This window comes from Chaetodon auriga, chromosome 6 (genome assembly GCF_051107435.1).
Source record: "Chaetodon auriga isolate fChaAug3 chromosome 6, fChaAug3.hap1, whole genome shotgun sequence".
NCBI classification, from domain to species: Eukaryota; Metazoa; Chordata; class Actinopteri; order Chaetodontiformes; family Chaetodontidae; genus Chaetodon; species Chaetodon auriga.
This window is the reverse complement of record NC_135079.1, coordinates 19,234,857-19,257,242: the sequence shown is the minus strand read 5'-3', so window position 1 is coordinate 19,257,242 and position 22,386 is coordinate 19,234,857. Positions and strand designations below refer to the sequence as shown.

General features: G+C 40.3%; 2 protein-coding genes across 3 annotated transcripts in view; one reads left to right on the top strand and one right to left on the bottom strand.

Moving 5' to 3' along the window:
- LOC143322598 (synaptic vesicle glycoprotein 2B-like) overlaps positions 1-4,658 on the top strand; it is a 38,090-nt gene extending 33,432 nt beyond the window's left edge. For both annotated transcript variants that reach the window (XM_076733885.1, XM_076733886.1), the window contains 2 exons: positions 138-297; positions 476-4,658. In XM_076733885.1, the coding sequence (XP_076590000.1) occupies positions 138-297; positions 476-659 (344 nt within the window). In that variant the 3' untranslated portion in view covers positions 660-4,658. The remainder of the gene's footprint in view (positions 1-137; positions 298-475) is intronic.
- LOC143322599 (aminopeptidase N-like) lies at positions 4,017-14,010 on the bottom strand. The gene is made up of 20 exons (XM_076733888.1): positions 13,887-14,010; positions 12,673-12,806; positions 12,342-12,468; positions 11,764-11,918; positions 11,567-11,680; positions 11,286-11,429; positions 11,011-11,076; positions 10,788-10,853; positions 9,969-10,141; positions 9,727-9,806; positions 9,486-9,616; positions 9,290-9,345; positions 8,770-8,917; positions 8,470-8,561; positions 7,929-8,039; positions 7,676-7,843; positions 6,938-7,078; positions 5,927-6,008; positions 5,707-5,842; positions 4,017-4,066 (listed from the first exon to the last, which is right to left on the bottom strand). The coding sequence occupies exons 1-20, from the start codon at positions 14,008-14,010 to the stop codon at positions 4,017-4,019; spliced, it is 2,298 nt and encodes a 765-aa protein (XP_076590003.1).
- Positions 14,011-22,386: the final 8,376 nt, after the last annotated feature.

The window sequence follows — 22,386 nt, the reverse complement described above, 5'->3', positions numbered from 1 at the left end:
GTTAGTAGTGGTTGTAGTGGTTTGTAGTGGTAGTCATTGTGGTTGCTGCTGCAGAAAAATGAACTGTGTTGCATAAATATGTTACATACAGTGAGACCCACCTGGATTTAATAATAGGAATTCTGTGATCTCCTCAGGTGGATCCATGCTCACTTCAGCAGGCTGCACCTTCTTCCTGTTTCTGAGCTTCAGCCAATCAGCAATCATTGCCCTCCAGTGCCTGTTCTGTGGTGTCAGTGTAGCTGCATGGAATGGCATCGAGGTGGTGACTGTGGAACTGTACCCTACGTCTAAAAGGTACCAAATGAAGATACAATAAAACAACTAGGCTGAACAATTCTGTTTAGTGCACAAAGTTATTGTATAAACTTTGTCAGCCGGACAAAATGTCACAGTTAAAGATCTTCGGTCAAAGTGGTAATAGGGTGGTAATGGTAATAATGACAGTTTCATGTCTTGTCTCTGTGTCTCTCAGGGCCACAGCTTTTGGCGTGCTGAACGCTCTGTGTAAGCTGGCGGCAGTGCTCGGCAGCTCTATCTTCAGCAGCTTTGTAGGCATCACCAGAGCCGTCCCCATTCTTCTGTCCTTCACTGCGCTGGTGTGTGGCGGCCTGGTGGCCCTCAAACTACCTGACACGCGAGAGAAAATCCTGCAGTGAGGTCATTTGAGATGGATAGGGGAGGGAGGCATCAACAGGGGGAAAGACCGAAACATTTGTTTAATTTTTGGAGGCTGTTTGAATTGATTTTGACTTCACTCTGCATTTGAAAGAAAGCAAGAATGGAAATCTATTAAATGTAATACGCCAAGCTCTCATTGTTTGCATGTGAATCCTTTTCATGTTGTATAGGCTTGATAGGGGAGGTGGTCTTTCCACTGATGATGGCAGGCAGACGGGTTAAGGTTTACACAAGTTTCGGTGTTCAAAAATAAGGCTGATACTGAGAAAACATGCTTATTTCTGTTCAAGAAAGTGTGATCCCATAATGATGGAACGGTTCTATTAAGGTACACTGAATTTACTCACCACATGATGATGATACAAGTGAGTAATAATGTTAATCTAACTGGTTTTCATATCTTCTGCTTCTTGTCTTTTTACCAGTAGTTCCATGCATGGTGGAAAATAATGTCAGACGCTATCCAAATGTTTTCCGTGACCGGCACTTTTTTAGGCTTTTCAGCAATTATAGCAAAAAATCGCCCTTGCGTTGAAATTGTGAAAGAGACTTTCCGAAGTTCAAGTCTTTAAATTTCCATTGTGCCACTGTCCAATTGTCAACAATGATTTCTTTGTCTTGTGCTGTTACAGGCATCTTCTAGTTATGGCTTGATCTTAGTCACATATCAGGATACTGTGCCTGTCTGTATCTGCGGTCCGTATACAGAATCAACTCACAATTGTCACGATAGGATATATTCTTAAATCATTTGGTACATTTTTTGAAAACAACATCAAAAATATAAGCTTTATTTATAGTGCAGATGCACACTTTTCCATTTTTCAAAGCAAGGGTAAATCCTTTTTTTGGACGTATTTGCAGAAGCAGCATTGCAGGAATAGGTATTGTCAGCACTTCATAGCCCTATATAGCTACCAAATCTTGATTTGAGCATTGGTTACCTACCATTAGCAATTTAAGACATTCAACATTTGGTGGCACTCGTTCTACTGTTAAGTTTACTGTCTATTCCACTCAGAAAGTGGAAGTTAGTTAGCCTAAATTGCTAACGTTGTGTGATTATAGAAAAGAGGCGGTCCAACTAGCGTTTGCTGTCGTTCTTTAATGGGTCCAGCTGTGGTCTATGGAATAAATGACCAGACTGTCATCACTAAGCAACAGGTGGTCCTGTAACCACAGCACTGCATTACCTGTGACTTGAATCACATCACAGACATATACACAGATGGGCCTAAGGAACAGATAACTGTGTCTGCCCCAAGGTGACCACCCACACAGATACTGCACCAATCAAAGTACAGTACCAACATCATCAGTCAGCACCAAACTCACATCCCCTTGAGATCACCAGTAAAATAAACAAAACTCAAATGGCTTTTTGGTAATTGCAATGTTAATAAACAAGTACACACCTGAAAATACACATCAAGGCTATCTATAGTAAATTCTCTGTGAAAATGAATTTTAGGTTGACTTCAAATAATTTTGTGCAACGTTTTTTTGAAAAAAAATCTCGTTACTTTTTGCAGCTGGAAGCCTCAGAATGAACTGCAAGTTCAGTCACTGAGAACTAAGCGCATGTTTGACTCCCCCTTAATGTCCTCCTGCCATCAGTACAGGGAAAATGTGCATCCTCATTCGTTTGATGTACACTGACAACATGTATCTGACTCAAACTGTGTACATTTACTTTTCTGTCTCTGACTGACCTGAAGTTTTGGATGGGTGTATTCTCTGGAACAGATGAGAGCTGAATAACATTTGGTCTGTTGGGTGTGTTCATGTTGCTCTCTTTCTCTCTCCTTTTTAATCAGCGTAGTATTTGCTGCTCCTTCTCATTTTTCCACTCATACTCATTCTGCACCAAAATGGGTAACTGCATCATTGCACCATCTCGTGGAAGAAACTGAAAGCCACAGTTGTTTTGGTCTTCCTGCTCATGTGCATTAGAAAACCTGCAGTGGCAGTTACAGTAATCAATGAAAGTTTTAGTAACTCATTCAGTCATTTATAGACCAAAAACAGCAAACCATTTTGCTGTGCTACGTATCCTTTTAAATGAATATGTTTTGATACTTTTAGGTTTTTGGCTGTTGTGCAATCATGCAAAATAAGCAGCAAAATACATTACATTTGCCATTTCATAAAGTAACCTAAACATGAATGATGGATTCATCAGTCAGGAAAGTGAGAAAATAAATTATTTTTTGCTTGGTAATTGTTGGCATCAGTGTGTGGAACCAAGTCACTGCCATTTACATATAGCTTCACAGTCATCTTCATGACAGCTTGGATCAGTTATGACATAGCTGCTTATGTCATCTTATGACCGTGCTTTTCATTTCTTTCTTCTTTCTTTGTTGCTTTCAGCACTGAGGCTTGACCCTCTTTGACCCTCACAGTACTGGTGTGTGGATGATGGATTTATTCATTTTATTTTTGCACAGTTTGATGTTGAATATGTATTTATTATAGATGTGACTGGTTGTAAATGACTGCATGTTTGTCTAATGTTTTCTCTTCACTGTGTTCCAATGTGTCTTTGACAAAATGTGTGAGTTTAAAATGGCTTTGGTCTGGACTGTGTTTTTTTTTTTTTTTAATCACATAAAGAAAGACTCAGCAGCACCTGCATAGTGTTTAACATGAATTATCACTGGTTGGATTTGCACTTGTGATATTGTTTCAGCAGTGGGAAACTACTGTGCGTCTGTGTTCAAGGTCTTCCACAAATACTTGTCTGAACTGAGGATGTTCTGCTGCTGGTGACAAAGGTCTTAACGTCCACCTTCTTCTGCTGTTGCTCGCTTTGCTTTCACCAAACTCTGGCTGTGATCTTGAAGCTGAAAATGTTTACTGTGTCTCAATGTAGGACGAGAAACTGTTCATAGACTGTTGCTTTATCAGACATTATCATAACTACTTTATTTTTCTGAGATACGCATTCATTAGCTGTTTCAGTGACATTCCTTTTATTAATGAAGAGAAAAAATAGAAATTAAAAGTGACAAGAGAGCAGTGGAGTCTAGATGAGCTGTGGTTGTTGTGTACGGTCACACACACACACACACACACACACACACACGTGGAAGGATTGCTTTGAATTGGGAATGTGAGATATTTTTGGTACCAGCAGATAAAATAACCTTTTCTACGGTATCATGTAAAAGCAGACAAAATTCAAAATGTCAGCAAGTCCCTTTAATAAAAGTTAATGGCAATAGTACAATAATATAAGTTTGCTTTCAGTTACATTAAAAAAATAAAAATAATTCAATGCCTGCAATATTATGTTTTCTTACATAAAATATATTTAAAAGCGTCAGAAAGAGTCAAAGACTAATAGCACACAGTTTACCCACACATGCTGGTGACTCTGAATCTGATCCTGTGAAAAGCTGAACTGGTGTTGAAAAGCTCTTTTGCTCCATGTGAGTTTTTCCTGTTGAGCCTCAGATTCTGTCCTCTTGCGCTGTAGCAGCCATCCCAGAGTTGACAGCTTGGAAGCTGCTTCACTTTTGACAAAAGCTTTTCTGCAGTCCTCACACTTTCTGTCAGTGCCATCAGGATCTTCATTTGGCTCAGACCTCATACATATAATGATCTTCTAGAGATCATATATAACATCATCTAAGTGAAGTGTCAGTCGTAATGCTTGTTTTTGTTTGTTTGATGTACAGTGTTACTCTGGTTCCCAATAATAACAGTGAAATGGCTTTTGAATACAGTGTGTCTTAATTCATGATTTGATTTGTTTGGACCTGTGTCTGACATTGCTGTGAAGCAGAGATAAAAAGCCATAATGTGTTCTTTGTTTGAATATTTTGTATTTTCTCTCGTTTCATTGGTGGTGGAGGAGAATTCCTGCCATGCAACATGTTTTTATTGTTTGATTACATTTCTGTGTGTATTTGTGGCTGTGACAAATCAGACTAATAAATTGAGTTCATCACTGCACAATGTTTCTGATGAAATGCATCAAGTGTTCATCAGTCATGACATCGTACAACACAAAAATCAATAAAATGCAGCAAATCCAATCACAGTTCCAAAAAAAAAAAAAAAAATGGACACAACATTCGCTTTGAAAGGACAGATGTTTGGATTGATCATGTTCAGCAATCGCTCCCTCTGACACATGAAGGTGGTTTTAACTCCATTTGAATTTATCATTTTGTCCAGATTCTGCAGTTTGGTGAAGGTTGGACAAACATGTGAAAAGAACCAGACTGGTATCAATGAAGAGTTCCTTTGTAGGGAGAGAATCACATTTTCACATAACCTGAGAAAATACCACAAGACCAACCACTGCTAAAGAATGTATGAGCCTCCAGAGAACAGCAATTATTCATTTTGGTAGCAGTGTCAACTTCATTTTGATCACAATAAATATTAATAAACTATCATCATAATTCAAGTTTCCATCCAACAATTATTATGTGAATTATGAAGTATTGAATTCAAAAAGCTGAACGGAAACAGAAAAGTTGAAAACAAGCAACACAGCTTGTCATTTAAATTATGTTGAACAAGAAACCAGAATCAACCATATTAATCACACTGTCAGTGATGGACAGGCACTCCAATGACCACAGTTCATCAGAGCAGACTCTAAAGGATCTGCTGTGACGGCAAAAGGTGCACAAAGTGAAAACCTTACATACACTACATGTCAGAGCGTTGTTGAATGACTTTTTGAGTATGCCTCAAGTAATGCTAGTCCAGTACTAGCAGCTTTTTTACTCTCTCCTACAAACCAGGTTTATGCAAATTTCTGAGTAACTCTCTGACAACCAACTAATATTATTGAAACGTATAAACTCAAGTGCACTCTTTTATTTTTACAGTATTTTTCACATCTTCCCTGTTGTTCCTCGAAATTTTCTTGTTGCTCTCCCTGAGTAACCCGAAGTTTCTGCTGTATTTATTGGTGTTTTTGTTCAGGAGACAAACATATCAACACGTGGGAGATAAGTCATAGCTCCCAGCGCTCTCTCTCTGTTAGATGTGCAGTCTGACTGCTGAACCAGTCCAAGATCTCCTGCTTGTTCTGCTGCAGCCAGTTGATGTTAGCTCTGGTCCTCTCCAAGGCCTGCTCCACAGCCAGTGTGGCAGAGCCAAACCCTGCTGCGCTGTGCTGCTCCACAAACTGCTCCAGCTGGCAGAGGAAGTGTGAGAGCACAGTTCAGACAACAGTTTTGACGCTCAGAATTGAACTAGGAACAACTAAATGAGTACAGACCTCTTCAAGTTCAGCATGTGTCGAGAACCTTGCAGTGACTCCACTGATCAGAGAGGCAAAGGAGAAAGAGCCCACGCCATACCTGCAAAAAACAAAAAAACAAAACAAAAAAAAAAACAACAGCTCAGCTTAAACAACTGATCCTGATTCTGCCACACCGCCTACACATATTCTCTTCTTCATTTACGAAACGTTTTCACGTTTATGTCTTATGGTAATTGGTAGTTTGATATGTCTATTCATAGCATGCTGTATTGAATGTCATACTGTCCATCTTTGTTGCACTGTGACCAACTTTTGTTGTAATGGCAATAACCCTAGAAGCGTTAGCATTGCACTCCTAAATTGTCTGTGAGACAAAGAATCAAAATGAATGCAAGAGAAGCTGATTATATCATGTTTTTCATTCCAAGCACTTACTTTCTTTGTTAAAACCTGGTTACTACATTATCAACAATGCAACTCAACGACCGACAGTTGGGTCGGAGATTTATGTGTGTTATGCTAGTAGTCGCTAATGCAGCCTCGAGCCTCCAGCCTCAAACAGAGATGAAAAGCTGACTGTCGAGGTCTGGTAAGGTCACTTTTTCTAAGTCCATACCCCCCGATTTGTTTCATTTCAAGCTTGTAGACTTTAGACCCAGCTGACGCTGCCTCAGGTGACATCACTTGTTGTTGCACAGCTCCCTCTAGAGCTACAAAAGGCTATATACAACTTTAACAATTGTATTACTCCCCTATATATGTGAGAACAGACATAAAATCAGTGGAGTTGCCCTTTAACTCAACTGAAGAAAACAGATTCTAAAGCGCGTTGTCACTCTTTTTTCACAACAAAAAGTCAATTTGACCAGCTTCGTTATTTTGACACACATTAATTAGCACAGAAATACTAAGATGGAATTTAATATCAATTTACAGCCCACCTCTCCCTCTTCACACACACACACACACACACACACACACACACACACAGACTGATCCATTCATCTTGAGGAGTGTAATACTCACTGTGTGAACATGTACTCCCACTTTTCCCTGACAAAGTCCCATGCCAGATCCTGACCTACTGTGTTGCTGGCCACAGATGTGATGACAGTGGTGGCGTCCTGCTTACGGATCAGAGTTGAATTTAGGGTGTAAGAAAGATACCTGCAAGAAGAGGAGAGACGAACATGACAGTTTCATTCTTTATGTTATTTACTGTTTTTTTTTTTTTTTTTCACCTGTACTTTCTCATCAAGTTTTAGGCGGGAAATAGCAGCCTCCAATCTGGCTTTAATTCCTTATATGGTGGTCACATCACAAAGTGACATTTTCTCATCCACACACATCCTCTCATCCATACGACCACATCTTGACAGCGGTTAGTGAGCAAATTTGTTAGCTCATTAGTTAAACTTTGAAGGAAAATTTCTCAGTTTGAAATCCTGGTGCGTCCAAGCTTTTAAGAACGCAGCTCGTTTTCGGTCATACGTCCCACATCTGCCCCCCATACCTGTGGTGTCCCACAAGGGTCAACTTTAGGTCCTCCTTTATTCTCCATTTAGATGCTGCCACTCGGCCACATAGTTCAACAACATTGTATTGATTTTCATGTGTACATGCTGTGGCTGCTGCTGCTGCTGCTGCTGCTGCTGATGATGATGATGTCACAGCTGTGTGTGTACTGCTTCAACCTGTTGATACTTTCAATGTAGTACGACTCGTCACCTATCTTTACTCTACAAGCCAAACATAGTTGGGTACCTTTGCAGCAGTTGTGTGTTGTTGGTACAGGCCAGTGCAGACATGAGTCTGCTGGCCTCGCTGGCAACAGTAGCACTCTTGAACTGTGACCAGCCAAACTCCCACTCCATCTCATCACCTGCTGCTATGGCACTGCAGTACACTGCTGAACGAAGGTTGGGATGGATCCTGATGATAGAATTTGAGATGACTCATTGATTAGCTTGATAAAAATGGGGGAGGCATGATCAAATGATATGTAAAATAGACTAACAAGTTGTGTTGAGGGTTGTCCATCCATTGTTTGAACCATGTGTTGGTCAGGTTCTGGCATTCTGTTACTCCCGTCTTGCAGGCCATTTGGATAGCGTTTACCTGGTTATACCTGCAGGAAGAAGGGAACATGTTAACATGATAAATTGCAGCCATTTTTTATTATATCAACAGAGAAATGAAGTTACCAACTATGACTAAAGTAACTGGTAATATTCTATCCACTATTAGAGGTAGTTTCCTCTAATGTTAAATCAATTTCAACTGCCACGGGGCATCATGGTAAACATGCACACCACTTGATCCCAACATCACTGGTTTGAGAGGTTTGGCTGGTGTCCTTTGTTGCATCCCTCTTCCATTGTTTTGTTTTCCAGAATGAACCAAGTAGTTAAATGTTCAGACAGGGACCATCTCCTTCCCACTCTGTGTAGTGTGTGTGTGTGTGTGTGTGTGTGTGTGTGTGTGTGTGTGTTTATCTTTTTTTCTATTAGGCTTTTTTGAGTTGTGTATTAGAGTTGTGCCCAGTTGAGTATACTCACTGGTCAGTGTGCCTGTCAGGAACAAGGGTCCAGTTTGATGTCATGTTCTTGAAGTACAGGAAGAGGGGAGTTACCAGCTTCCTTATGTAGTCCTAGAAATATTACAGAGAGGTGAAGGATGCTGGTGTATCTGTAGGCACTGCTTTGCCCCTAATGGCTTCCAGAAGGCATAAAGGTGAACATACTGGAGGTGAGGTATTTGAAGGATCCAAGAAGTGCTTTGCTTTGAGGTACTAAAATCCTACTACAGCTAAATTTCAAAAATCTTTGTCACTGGCACACACAGATAATGGTGTGTACCTGCATAGGCTGATAAACTTCAGTATCATCCAGCATGAGATCATAATAGTGCAGATTATCCAGTGCAGCCTGCCAGGGCATGTATTCTGTCTCCATAGACAGATAGGAGGTTGTCCTTAGAGCGAGAGTAGTGGAGACTAGCTGAGCCCTGCAAGAAATGTACATGTTTTACATTATTTTACATAAACCAGGGATATTGTTCTTTGAGACTTCTGGCTCTGACTCAACACAATGGAAACAAATATGTGTTTGGCTGGGCCGCAGCTAAGCTTGAGCTTCTCAATAAATCCAAAATTCTGTCCCTGACTAAATGACTGACTGACTGATTAAGTTACAGCATTGGTTAGTTGAGAGTTGGAGTTTCCCCATATACTGTTGCTCTTTCAAAATGAGTAGTAAAGAGTGTGTATCCTGGTTGTACTTGGGATCTAACCGACATTATTCTGATATTAATGAAACCAAGCATGGAAATTGTGTGGAAAACCTGTGGCAATAGCTCCAAGCAGCTAAAGTGGCATACCTTGCCAGATTGAAAGCATCATCCACAAGCTGGGCTCTGTTTATCACTGGTATAACCTGCACAGCAGATCGGAATACCAACAATTACTATACAATCTGAAAATAGTGAAAAAAGTAAAGGAAGAGAAAATGAAAGAAATGTCTTGAATGCATGAGACAGTAAAATGTGAAACATGTCAAAGCCATTCTGACTGTACCTGATGCTCTGAATTAAGCTGAATTAAGAGCCTTTCCCAGTTTCCAAGGTCATAGTTTACCCGGTAATATCCAGTTACATTAATGTTGGCCAGAACCCAAAAACCACCACTCCTCATCTCCAAGTTAACCGCTAACACAGGGAGAAGCAAAAACATTTCAAAATATCTTAGTAAAAATAAACCATAGCAAACAAAATCATATTAATTAGTAGCACTTATCAGGTAGTATATTATCACACACCTTCCCTTCTCATCAGCCACCAGATAGCTCCCTGGACCTCACCAGACTTCATCCACCTAACAGGAATCAGCCACTCATAGCTTGGGGGGAAAATACATTAAACTGTCATTAAATCGAACCATTTTTACGACATCCATGCATTCTGGCTTGAGTCACTTAAACTGAAGTAACTCATGATCCCTCATTTTAGGAAGTATAATCCTTCCAGATAGTTTGCAGTGAAATGCTACTGTGTTGCCTACTTGTACGGTGAAGAGACTGTGATGCTAGACCATGGATCCAGCAGAAAGTGCCTCTGGGATATCTGTCCTGTGGAAGTATCTATGTCAACCACAGGGAACCCCATCTGGAGAACCCAGCGGTTCATGATTTCACAAACTGGGCGAGGAAGTGAAACATTATTGGCTTCCACCGCCTGTTGACAAACATGACAGAGAGCATCTATTTTAAAAAGTCATTAGTAGTCAACAATTTTCAACACTTGCACTTGTCTAGTTTATGGCGTTTTAATTGTTTATACCACATGACATGAATATGTCAGAGACGACACAACCACTTTCCTGAAACAGGGTGCAAATGTATATGATCACAAGTGTTGGGTTAAAGTAGGTGCAGCCAGGAACCCAACAAGAAATTTCGTTATAGTAATAATTATTAATTGTTATTAGAAGGAAAAGAGAATCAGCAGATGAAGTCGAGGTTTCACTCAGACCACAATGAGCACATCTCCTCCCTTATTAGCTTACACACAGTTGTGCCTCCCCTTCCACCAAAAAGCACCAAAAAATTGCAAAATTGCATCAGCACTGAGCCCTATCCTCTCTTTCATCCATGTCACACCAAATCGAATATTCTGGGCCCAAATCAATGGTGTTTCTACAAGGATTTAAAAAGTACAATATGTTGTAATTGAAGGCAAAAGTAAATGCTATTAAAAAATAATGTATTTAATGTATATTATTATTATTATTATTATTATTATTATTATTATTATTATTATTATTATCAGTCAACTTTTAATACCATTTTTGAAAAGAAAAATCAGCAATCTTCCATCTTACCATTTGTAGATGGTCCCACAAGTCATCCCCTATTGTGTTATTGTAGGCAAAGTGATTGAGGTAGCTCTGGAGACAAAAGAGAAACAATAACTTTCAACATACTGTCAGAATGACTTTTTCCCTGTGGCTGAATGTTGAGGGATACAGTGATTCATCTCAACAAGTTGTTTTAGCTGCACACCAAAATGTACATATTATGTGGCAACAATACAGTCAAACCTACACTGAGTCCCTGGACAAAGACAGGCTCTGAGAGGAAGTCAGACAGCATCCTCAGCACTGCCGCACCCTGAGGAGCCACAGACACACAGACAGAGATTAGAACACTATATACAATACAGAGTACAGTTGTTCAACAATACCAGTAACTCGCTGATTACTTGTCAAGTTGCTGAAATTTCTGGTTTTCACTACATTTTCTGGCCTCTGCTGCATCCTGTGACAATGTAGACGTGTTTATGCTGCAGTGTATCACATAAGAAGATCCTGCTCATGTACCTTGCTGTATGAGATGGCATCAAACTGCTCAGTGATCTGGTCTGGCAGGATGATACTGTCTTCTCTAGAAGACAGGGGATGAGAGGAGGTCAAGGCATCAACTGCAAACACACGGTGGATGTCGTCAAGTACTATCAAGTCTTTCTGGAGCAAGCAGATGAACAGAAATATATCAAGATTTCATATGATGAGCAGTTGATGAAGGAAAAGTATAAACATATGCACTGTATTGAGGGGACAGCAAGTGTCGAGTTCAAATGCACGGAGCATTGTGTTCTTACCACGTTCCATTTAGGCTCAGCGTAGTCTGCTCCCAGGTAAGCCACATACGAAGCAAAGCCCTCATTCAGCCAGACCTCGTTCCACCAGCGCAGAGTCACCAGGTTTCCAAACCACTGCACCGGACATGACAGCAGTTACTTTGTTGACTAATCAATGGGGAATAGACACAATACAAAATCACAAAAAATCTGTTCACCATGTGTGCTAGTTCATGAGCAATGATGGTGGCAGTGGTCTCTTTGTTTCTGTTGGAGGAGGACACAGGGTCATAGAGAAGGTTGGTTTCTCTGTACGTCACCAAACCCCAATTCTCCATTGCACCGAAAAAGAAGTCTGGCAGAGCAATTTGATCTGTTGGAAAGAGAGCAGGTTTAATGCAGGTTAAAGGAAGCAAACTTAAAACCAATATACCTCCAACTTTAAAAATTTGGTTCATTCATTCCACAATCCAAAAAAGATTTTCCTCACTTCCCTGCAGTGATATCCAGCCATGCAGAGCAACAAAACAACATTAAGCCCAGGTGTGCTGGGATGGCTGCAGAAATCTATGAAGGATATCTCAAAGCTGAGGTGAAACAAATGTTTAAATATCTAAGCTAGAAAAAAACTGCTGCTTGTTAGACAAAGACTTGAAGTGTTGCTATACTCAAGAAAAATACTAATTGGATTGAAAGGCTCAAACAGAAGTGAGCATTGATTGTGAAAGGGCCAATCGCAGAAAGCAGCCTCGGCTAAGCAGGACATTTCCTCAAATGATTATAAAAGCAGGCTCACCTGACTTGCTCAGAGGGTAGGAGATGTTATAGTACAGCTCAAGGAAGTCCAGTATGGGTCCAGTCACATTGAGAGCGTAGTTTCCTTGTCCCTGGTCAATGGCCGTCCTGCGAGCCCAGATACGGATCTGAACACAGAACAGCAGACTCTTATGTGTATGGATAAACTCTTCTAGCTCATCCTAACGCATAAAAACCATATATATATTTTTTTTTTACATTACTTTTGAATTGTTCCTTAGATTTATTGACATAACGTATCTACACAGCCTCGTGTTCTGACAGGTTAACATGCAATTCCTCCACCGACCACAGCTGAGTTAGACAGTTACCAGAGTGTCTCCTGCTGCACTGACATTTGTGTAGTCAGAGACGACAATGGCCAGTAAATAGGTGGACATCTTCTTGGTGGGCTCAAACGTGGTCTGTGTCACAGCTATTCCATCAATGCTGGTGTTAACAATGTCTGAAAAGACACAAACGCACAGTGAGAGAGACTCTTGACATTGGGTTGTTATTCTAAGTAATACATTTACCTTTTGAGGGCGATGATAAATGCTTAAATGTTTATTGGTTTATGTCTTTATTTCTCAGACAGCAGCTCGCTGTCTCTGCTAGAGCAATATTGACTAATATATATGACAGAATCTTCGTGTAAAAATTTAATCTTACTCTAATTTTGGATACTGTCTGAACTTTTGCTGCAAATTTGTTGGTAATATTATTATTTGAAATCCACTTTGGTTTCAGAATCCAGTCAGGGGTACTTGATAATTATCTACTTAAGCCCGTACCAGTCCAGTAAAAATACGTTGAAATGACTATCTAAGGCATCTATCCAAGGTAAATTGATAGCTGTTCTTGAACCATTTGGTGTACATTCATGTTTTCGGTCTCTTTTGAAAGGTAACACTCTGAACTTCTATCCCCAGCAGTCAGACTCACTGTAAGTGCTGCTGCATTGAGTAATGAAAGTTTGAACGCACTGATGTAGAAGGGTTGTTTTCTGCCCTAATAGATGCTTGCAGATGACTCTTATATGACTTTTTTCTCATACCAGAGGGGTTGATCATTAGCGCTGTTGGTAAGGCTGCAGGAAGCAGTTATACAGTGATGATGGTTGGATAGCCAACCACTATGGCTAAACCTGAGCAGATACAATGTAGAGGGCATGGACCAACAACGTGTTGTTGTTATTTAGGAATGTGCTTAAAGTGAGTACAATATAAATATATAAAGATTTTGCAACTAGATTTTGCACAGGGCTCCTCCACAAGGCAGCTCCACAAGATTTTGCATTTATACAAGACCCATTTAAAGTCACACTGCAAGTCATCAGGTCATTAAATAACAAAAACGAATGGGCACACAACAAAGCTGGGCACTTTGGGGGCCCCTGGAGGTCTGTTAGTTGCCTGCCTGAAATTAGTTTGGCTGGGTATGGAACCATAAAACATGCATATACATTTGCATACAAGATAATGATTGATTATTTTTAACTGTGGGTTAATACAACTCTCCTTTGACACATGTAGACTGCACTGACCTCTTTCCATGCCATTGGACAGGGCTACAGTTCCAGGGGGGTGGATGAGAGTTATATAGAAAACAGCTTTCATAACTGGCTCATCAAAACAAGGAAAGGTCTTTCTGGCATGCGTTGGATGCATCTGAGAGGTAGCAACAACCCTGTCAAAGGGGAAAACATTCTGAGCACGATCCCATTTAAGACAAATAGCAGATGAGATTCGATATAGACAGTCACAAGAAGGGGGACTTACTTTTGGACTCCATCTTCTTCATATTCACTCCTGTAAAAGCCTGCTAAGTCATCAGCTAGTTCTCCAGTGAACTCAGTGTACAGCTGATACTCTTGTCCTTGAGTTAATGTACTATCCAGCTGGATAACCAGATACTGGGTCTCTGGCTCCAGCCAACACTGTGTAATACCGGGAGCATATCCACCACCTGGGGAAGAAGCAGAAATGATGACACAGCAATATTAAATTATCAATAACCAATTTATTTGATTTATTTTACTTTGTTTGAGTCATGTTTTCAGCTGTGTTCAGTGTGTGTGTGTGCATGTGTGTGTGTGTGCGTGTGTGCCGCACCTGAAGCGATGAGCCTGGTAATGTGTGCATTGTCCAGTTTAGTGTAGTTGAGTTTGTTGGAGTGGATCAGGATCAGAGCAGTTTCTTTCACACACTCAAACTTCACAGTGGACTGACCTGGTGAATACATGGAAAAGGCAAAGATGATGCATCTTGCTGACAGTTACAAAAACTAGAAGATGACACATGGCTATCAATACTATGTGATAAATAGTGGTGCATTAATATACAGACATAAAATACGTAAATAGAAGTAGAAATGTAGAAATCCAGAGATGAATAAGGATAAATGCAAAATTGCAGAAAAAATGTATGTAGATATATAGAAATGTTGAAATAATTTACACATTTTGATTTTTTCTGTCAGGTTTCATGTATGTATTTATGTAAGATGAAGCTTTCCTTACAGACGGGCAAATAAATCTAAACCTAAGCTAATCTATTCATCTATTTCATTTATTCAATTCTGTATTTAATTTCTTATTTCTGTATTTATTTCAGTATTCATTGACATACTATATTACTTTACTTCTTTAGCAAAATATTTCTATCTTTATGTATTTATCTAATTCAAATGTTTTCATCCTCAAACCCAGCTGTGATATTTGATTTACAGTATTTCTATCAAAATCTGCCAAAGTCGCACTGAATAATTCAGGGTGTGTTTGCATATAGTCTTCTTTTGAGGGGTGCTTTGCTTTAATAACACTTAGACTTTCTCCAGGTTGTAAATGTTAATGTGCAGGGCAGGGTTGCAGGGATATTTTAGCTAATTAACATCTGATGAAAATGAAATGAAAAGGCTGAGTCTGCTAGAACCACCTAACCTTGCCATTTTTCACTTTCTTTGGCTAAATACTGTTAATGTCTTCGGCCACACTGTTAAATATGATCAATCTTTGCATCCCTAAAAGCCTTCACTTTGTTAATATATGTGTTCCTAAAAAATTGCATATGTAAATGGAGAAAACTATCTGGCAATCTGAGGAAACAGCCAGCGACTAGACTGGTATAACTGGCTGACCAACTCAAGGTCAGTGCAACATTTCATAGATAGATCTCGACATTTTTCATCTTTTCTTCAAGCTTTTTTTCACAGAGACTAGTTTTCCTCTGGAGCTTCGGCGGCAGAAACAGCCTTTCCTGTCATTGCTTTGAAGTGTATTTCCTAATCGTAACAGTTCCTCCTGAGACTAAATGAGCTACAGAAAAGAGAGACAGACGTGACAGACACACCAGCAGATCACACAATCACAGCTCCAACTACAGACATCACACATTTTGATGCATGAGTTGACCTGAAAAAGCCATTTGTGCTTCCAGGTTGTTGTTTTTTTTTTACCAAGACCTTGCCTCAATGGCACATCAGGTGCTTTATGGAGCCCGCTGTCTTGTGTGTGAACACGGACTTTCAGGCTGTCAGGCCTTGCCAACAGCACCACCTTTTGGCTCACAACTGTATGTAATGAAGTGGAACAAATCCTGTCCTGACAGCTCTGGAGGCTCCTGGTCTGGACCTGATGATAGTTGGCATCATCTGAATGTAGTGTCAGGAGGATAGAGGGGAAATAACACTAAAGCTAAACTAACCAGATTTGATGGGTGGCCACCAAATCTGGTTTTCCAGAGTGAGTATCCCTGCACTACAGTATGAGGGGATATGATTTGATTATGGGCTGCTGAACAAGGGATATACTGAAGGATACAGAGCGTGTTTAATCATGACAGATCAATGAAGACTGCAGCAGTCATGTCTCTGCTGGACCGTTCCTGCAGGGTGGCCTCAAGCCACCAACATTTCAGCTTACAGCTGAAAACTGATTGTGCCACAGAGCCTGCCACCAGGTTACTCGGTTTACCATTTTCATGTAACATGTGGTTAGTTAAAATGTATTGCCATTCAGTGTGACATATACCGAAGTGATGTATTGTATGTCTTACTAAAAACTTTGTTCTATTTGGGCATACTGCAGGTACTGTGGAGGAAACTATCTGCCATCCGAGGACACAAGCAGTTAATACAGAGAATCCAGAGCTAGCTGGGGCTATATGCTGCTATTAAACACCCACAGAGTCAGGCTTGGCCCACTCTGTGGGTGATTATGACAGAAGTTACCATTGCTGTTATGCTGTGAGTCTGTTAATGGACTGAAAGTGCTTATGGCCTAATGCTTAATGTGACTCTCATAATGGCTGATAATAAAAACTGAAGTTGCTGGACACTGATTGGTTTAGAAAGCTGGAGATAATCAAAAATGAAAAGTCATTCTGGAGAAAGTTGACACCCCCACTGTGGCTGGGTTGCCAGGTCTGACAATTTCTTGTAAACTGAGTCTACAGAAAACTCTTATCGCCTCTTAACACTTTGCCTTGCATGTAAACTGAAAGAGCCTCTTTTCACACTTTCTCACTCTCCCTGTTGATCTTTACTGCTACTTTTCTAATATCTCCGACTCTTCTCACCACCATGTGGACTCTTGTCCTCTTCATTGCTCTTTTCAAAAAGTTACTCCCATTAACGAAGGCTTCATCACATCTATTCAAACACACACTTTGTCACTGTGAAATTGACCATAATGTGGGTGCTCTGTGTTGCTTTGGTGCCATTTCTACCTACACCTGTTATCAGACATTTTGATTATTCCATGTTTTTTTCTTTTCTCTTTTTTTCTATACATGCAAAGGTATAAGATGTGCTGTAGATGAGAAGCCTTGTTAATCACCTGTGAAAATGTAGAGGCCAGTGTTTGGGTCACGGCTAAGACGAGGCCACAGGGTGATGTTGTAGTCGACGGGGACCAAATCAGTGGGGAGACGATAGCTGAGAGAAATAAACACAAAGTTCACTCAACAAAATGATATTATATGTTTACTCTGTTTATTTAGGGGGTATTGTCCTATTTCCTTAGAAAATATAAGAAGGAGATCACATTGTAATGTAATCCACTGTCATCATTCTCACAAAAAAGGATATTTTCTATATTCATGTCCATGTACGACCCTGTTTCCGGAAAAGTTGGGACAAAATGTAAAATGTAAAATAGAAACACAACGTGATGATTTGCAAAACACTGAAACTCCACATTTAATTGAAAAAGCACAAAGACGACATATGAAATGTTGAAACTGAGAAATTTCATCTTCATCTTCATGGCAGTAACACGTTTCTAAAAAGTTGGGATCATGTTTATCGCTCTGCTGCATCACTTCTTTTAACAACACTCTGTAAGTGTTTGGGAACTGAGGAGACCAACTGCTCATTGGTCAAGTGGAATTCAAATGTTGACTCGTCAGACCACAAGACAGTTTTCCACTTCGCCTCAGTCCGTCTTAAATGAGCTCAGGACCAGAGAAGGCGGGGTTTCTGGAGCTGGTTTATACAGCGCATTCGGAAAGTGTTCACCCCCTTGACTTTCCCCACATTTTGTTATGTTACAGCCTTTTTCCAAAATGGATTAAATTCCTTTTTTGTCTCATCAATCTACACACAATACCCCATAATGACAAAGTGAAAAAAAGGCTTTTTAGAATTTTTTGCAAATTTATTAAAAATAAAAAACTGAAATATTGCATGTACATAAGTATTCACACCTTTTACTCACTACTTTGCTGAGGCACCCTTGGCAGCGTTACAGCCTCAAGTCTTCTTGGGTATGACGCTACAAGTTTGGCACACCTGTATTTGAGGTATTTCTCCCATTCTTCTCTGCAGATCCTCTCAAGCTCTGTCAGGTTAGATGAGGAGCGTCGCTGCACAGCTATTTTCAGGTCTTTCCAAAGATGTTCAATCGGGTTCAAGTCTGGGCTCTGGTTGGGCCACGCAAGGACATTCACAGACTTGTCCCGAAGCCACTGCTTCATTGTCTTGGCTGTGTGCTTAGGGTTATTGACCTGTTGGAAGATAAATCTTCACCCTAGTCTGAGGTCCTGAGCACTCTGGAGCAAGTTTTCATCAAGGATCTCTCTGTACTTTGCTCCGTTCATCTTTCCCTCGATCCTGACAAGTCTCCCAGTTCCTGCAGCAGAAAAACATCCCCACAGCATGATGCTGCCACCACCATGCTTCACCCAGTGACGTGCAGTGAGGTTCATGACTGGTGAGGCACTGACCCCTCTGGAGTCAGATGTGAAAATACATGAACCCAAATAGAAGCTTATATTTCAATTTTGACCTTAATTGAAACATTTAGTTGTTTTAAAAGCTTTTAATTATGCTTTAATCAATTCCACACTGTTCAACAATACAATAGCAAGAAAAACAAAGGAATGTTTAATATAAGGTCAAATTCGATTTTTTAAAATGTACATTTTTTTTTGGTTGATCTCTCTTTTTTTGGTTAAAAGTGAACACTCACTATCGTCCTCTGCGAAGGAGAGCACGCAGCGACGTGCATTTCGCCGATGGAGCTCAGCACTGCCACCTATGAGTGCGGCACGGTCCTTTCTGCCTCACTCGGAGCATTTTCACCGTGCATTCATGGGCGATATAGAGAGAGACAGCAATGGGCATGTGCAAACTGCCTGCGTCAGTCAGTGTGTATGGCACAGTGCCATCAGAAATGAGGCACAGCTCATCGCTGCCTCAACTCGCCCTTCTCCCATGTATTTGAACAGGAAATGTGTAAATTTAGCGATTTTGACCATAAAAATGCTGAAATAATACAGAAAACAAATACATCAACCACAGCAAGTTTTTTTTTAAAACTGACCGCACGTCACTGGCTTCACCATAGGGAGGTGATGAAAGGTGCCCGGTTTCCTCCAGATGTGACACTTGGCATTCAGGCCAAAGAGTTCAATCTTGGTTTCATCAGACCAGAGAATCTTGTTTCTCATGGTCTGAGAGTCCTTTAGGTGTCTTTGGCTCCAGTGGGCTTGCCTTTTACTGAGTAGAGGCTTCTGTCTGGCCACTCTACCATAAAGGCATGATTGGTGGATTGCTGCAGAGATGGTTGTCCTTCTGGTAGGTTCTCCTATCTCCACAGACGAATAGTGGAGCTCTGTCAGAGTGACCATCGGGTTCTTGGTCACCTTCCTGACCAAGGCCCTTCTCCCCCGATTGCTCAGTTTGGCCAAGCAGCCAGCTCTAGGAAGAGTCCTTGTGGTTCCAGACTTCTTCCATTTACAAATGATGGACCCCACTCTGCTCTTTGGGACCTTCAATGCTACGGAAATTTCTTTATACCATTCCCCAGATCTGTGCCTCGATACAATCCTGTCTCGGAGGTCTACAGACAATTCCTTTGACTTCATGGCTTGGTTTCTGCTCTGACACGCACTGTCAACAGTGGGACCTTATATAGACAGGTATGTGCCTTTCCAAATCATGTCCAATCAATTGAATTTACCACAGGTGGACTCCATGTCAGGTTGTAGGAACATCTCAAGGATGATCAGTGGAAACAGGATGCACCTGAGCTCAATTTTGAGTGTCATAGCAAAGGGTGTGAATACTTATGTACATGTGATATTTCAGTTTTTTATGTTTGATAAATTTGCAAAAAATTCTAAAAAAAAAAAACCTTTTTCGCTTTGTCATAATGGGGTATTGCGTGTAGATTGATGAGACAAAAAAGAAATTTAATCCATTTTGGGAAAAGGCTGTAACATAACGAAACGTGGGGAATGTCAAGGGGTGTGAATACTTTCTGAATGCACTGTATATGGTTTCCTCTTTGCATGGTAGAGATTCAGCTTCTGTTTGTAGATGCAGCGTTGAACTGTGTCCACAGACGATGGTTTTCTAGAGCCCATGCAGTGATGTCCACTGCACAATCGGGCCTGTTATCAATGCAGTGCTGTCTGACGAAGATCACAGCTATCCAGTACTGGTTTTCGGCCTTCTCTCTTGCGTATAGAGATTTTTTTTTGTAATTCTCTGAATCTTTTAATGACCGTGAGATGTGAAATGAGGATATCATTTTCAACATTTGATATTTTCAATTAAATGTCGGTCTTCAATGTTTGCAAATCATCACATTTTGTTTCATTTTACGTTTTACAGTGTCCCAACTTTTTTGGGTTGTACATTCCATTAGACAGCATGGTAACGTGAAGACAAAGTATTTCAGAAATCAACAGTCAACGGTCAGAATTCATGTGACCATAAACTGCTAATGATGAAAGCATGAAAGCTTTGTGTAATTCTTCCATGTATAAGAGTAGACAGTTATTTTGAAAGTATATGCTTTATTTCAGTAAACCTAAATTTATTAACTTCCCCATTATATCACAATCAGACAGGACTTATGACTTGATTTTTAATGTTACAGACTTGTTAAGAGGCCACAGTGGGACAGTAATAGCTTTTTGTATGAATTTTGCATTCCTCCACAAGCTTTACGCTTTTACTCACTCGAGTGTTTTAGAGACTAACACAGTTTTTTCTTATTGAACACTGACTACAGTCACTGTCTTGTTAAATGAGGACATCAGGAGCCTGTGAGGCACCAGGATGCATGTATCTGCCTGCACTATGACCTCCAGCAAATTTCATATTATGTATCCTGTATCATCCTGCAAGGACTCACATGTGTCAACCTGTATTCCGAACCAGTGTCCTACCTGTCCCACGGGGCTATGACATCAACATCATCTCCTCCTGTCAGGGCAATAGTCCACAACAAGACAATGGTTGCCACAGAGATGAGGCCTAAGAGCACGAACAGAATGCACGTCTTGCTGACACGGCAACTTTTCCCCATGGCCGAACAAACAGCACACAGCTACCAGAAGTCCCTCAGATAGATCCCAACTGAATCCGGGAGAGGAAAGCCTGTGGCTTAAATCAAAAGCTGCAGGCTTTAAAATACTTCTTCCTCTTTTAGTGGCTGTTAAATTACTGCTACAAAGCGAACGCTATAATAAAAAGCCTGATTCAAAATAAGTAGGTCTGGTTGGCAGAGTCTCAGATCTCATACACAATGACAAACAGGAGTGGCTGCCAACATTTTACTGCACCTCCACTCCCCTCACCCCCACTCCTCCATAATCATTTCCTCCCACCATTTGGAATAAATGGATGAGTTATTAGGACAGAACAGCTCTCACGGGAATGGTGGAAATGGAAACTATTGCTCAGGAGTGATAAGATGTGATGAGCTATCTCATATAGTGGATGTTTTTATGATGTGTTTAAGTTATAAAACACTGCGTGTCTGCTGAGAATCTACATGCGTACGACATAAAACATTTTATTGTCTTTGTCTCATTGTGTTCATAGGTCAAATATTTACTTCTGCTTAAGCAATTCCACAAAATAGTCTTGTAGATTGTCAGGAAGCGTCATTCAAAGACTGTTTTCTTCATGTTGAACTGCGTTTTAAATTACAGAATTTCCACATTTCATTAATATGTTTTTGCTGTTGTGGCCATGGAGGCAGCTATAATGGAAGAGTTGATTGTGTTAAGACATATTCTACAACTCTGATTCCAGAAACAGAATGCAGTCATTTGTAAAGTGTGTTTACAGACAGCGGTTTCATGAAGTGTTCCTGATGTAGTAATATCCTTTATACAGTCATGTGTTTCACAAAGTGGTGAACTTCACTGACTGAGCCTTTCCAGGATGCCCCTTTCATACCCAATCATGATACTATCACCTGTTACCAATGAACCGCTGGCCTCTAATTCAGAATAAGCATATATTTACAAAAGTCTTTGAAGCTGATGAGGTAATGCTCTAAACATATGGTCTCTGTGCTGTATTCAGTTGAGTTTATGTCAAAAAGAATCAGCAAATGATCATATTTTGTTTTATTTATGTTTTACACAGCATACCAACGTTTTAGGAATCAGGGTTGTACGATGGTAAGATTTCTTGAATGTTTCTCTGCATTTCGGTCAGGATTTCATCAAATCTTTTTGGCCCAACAAGTGCTGCTTTGCTATCTTAACTGAGTGGGACATGACTACTGTAGATTTCTTTAAAAA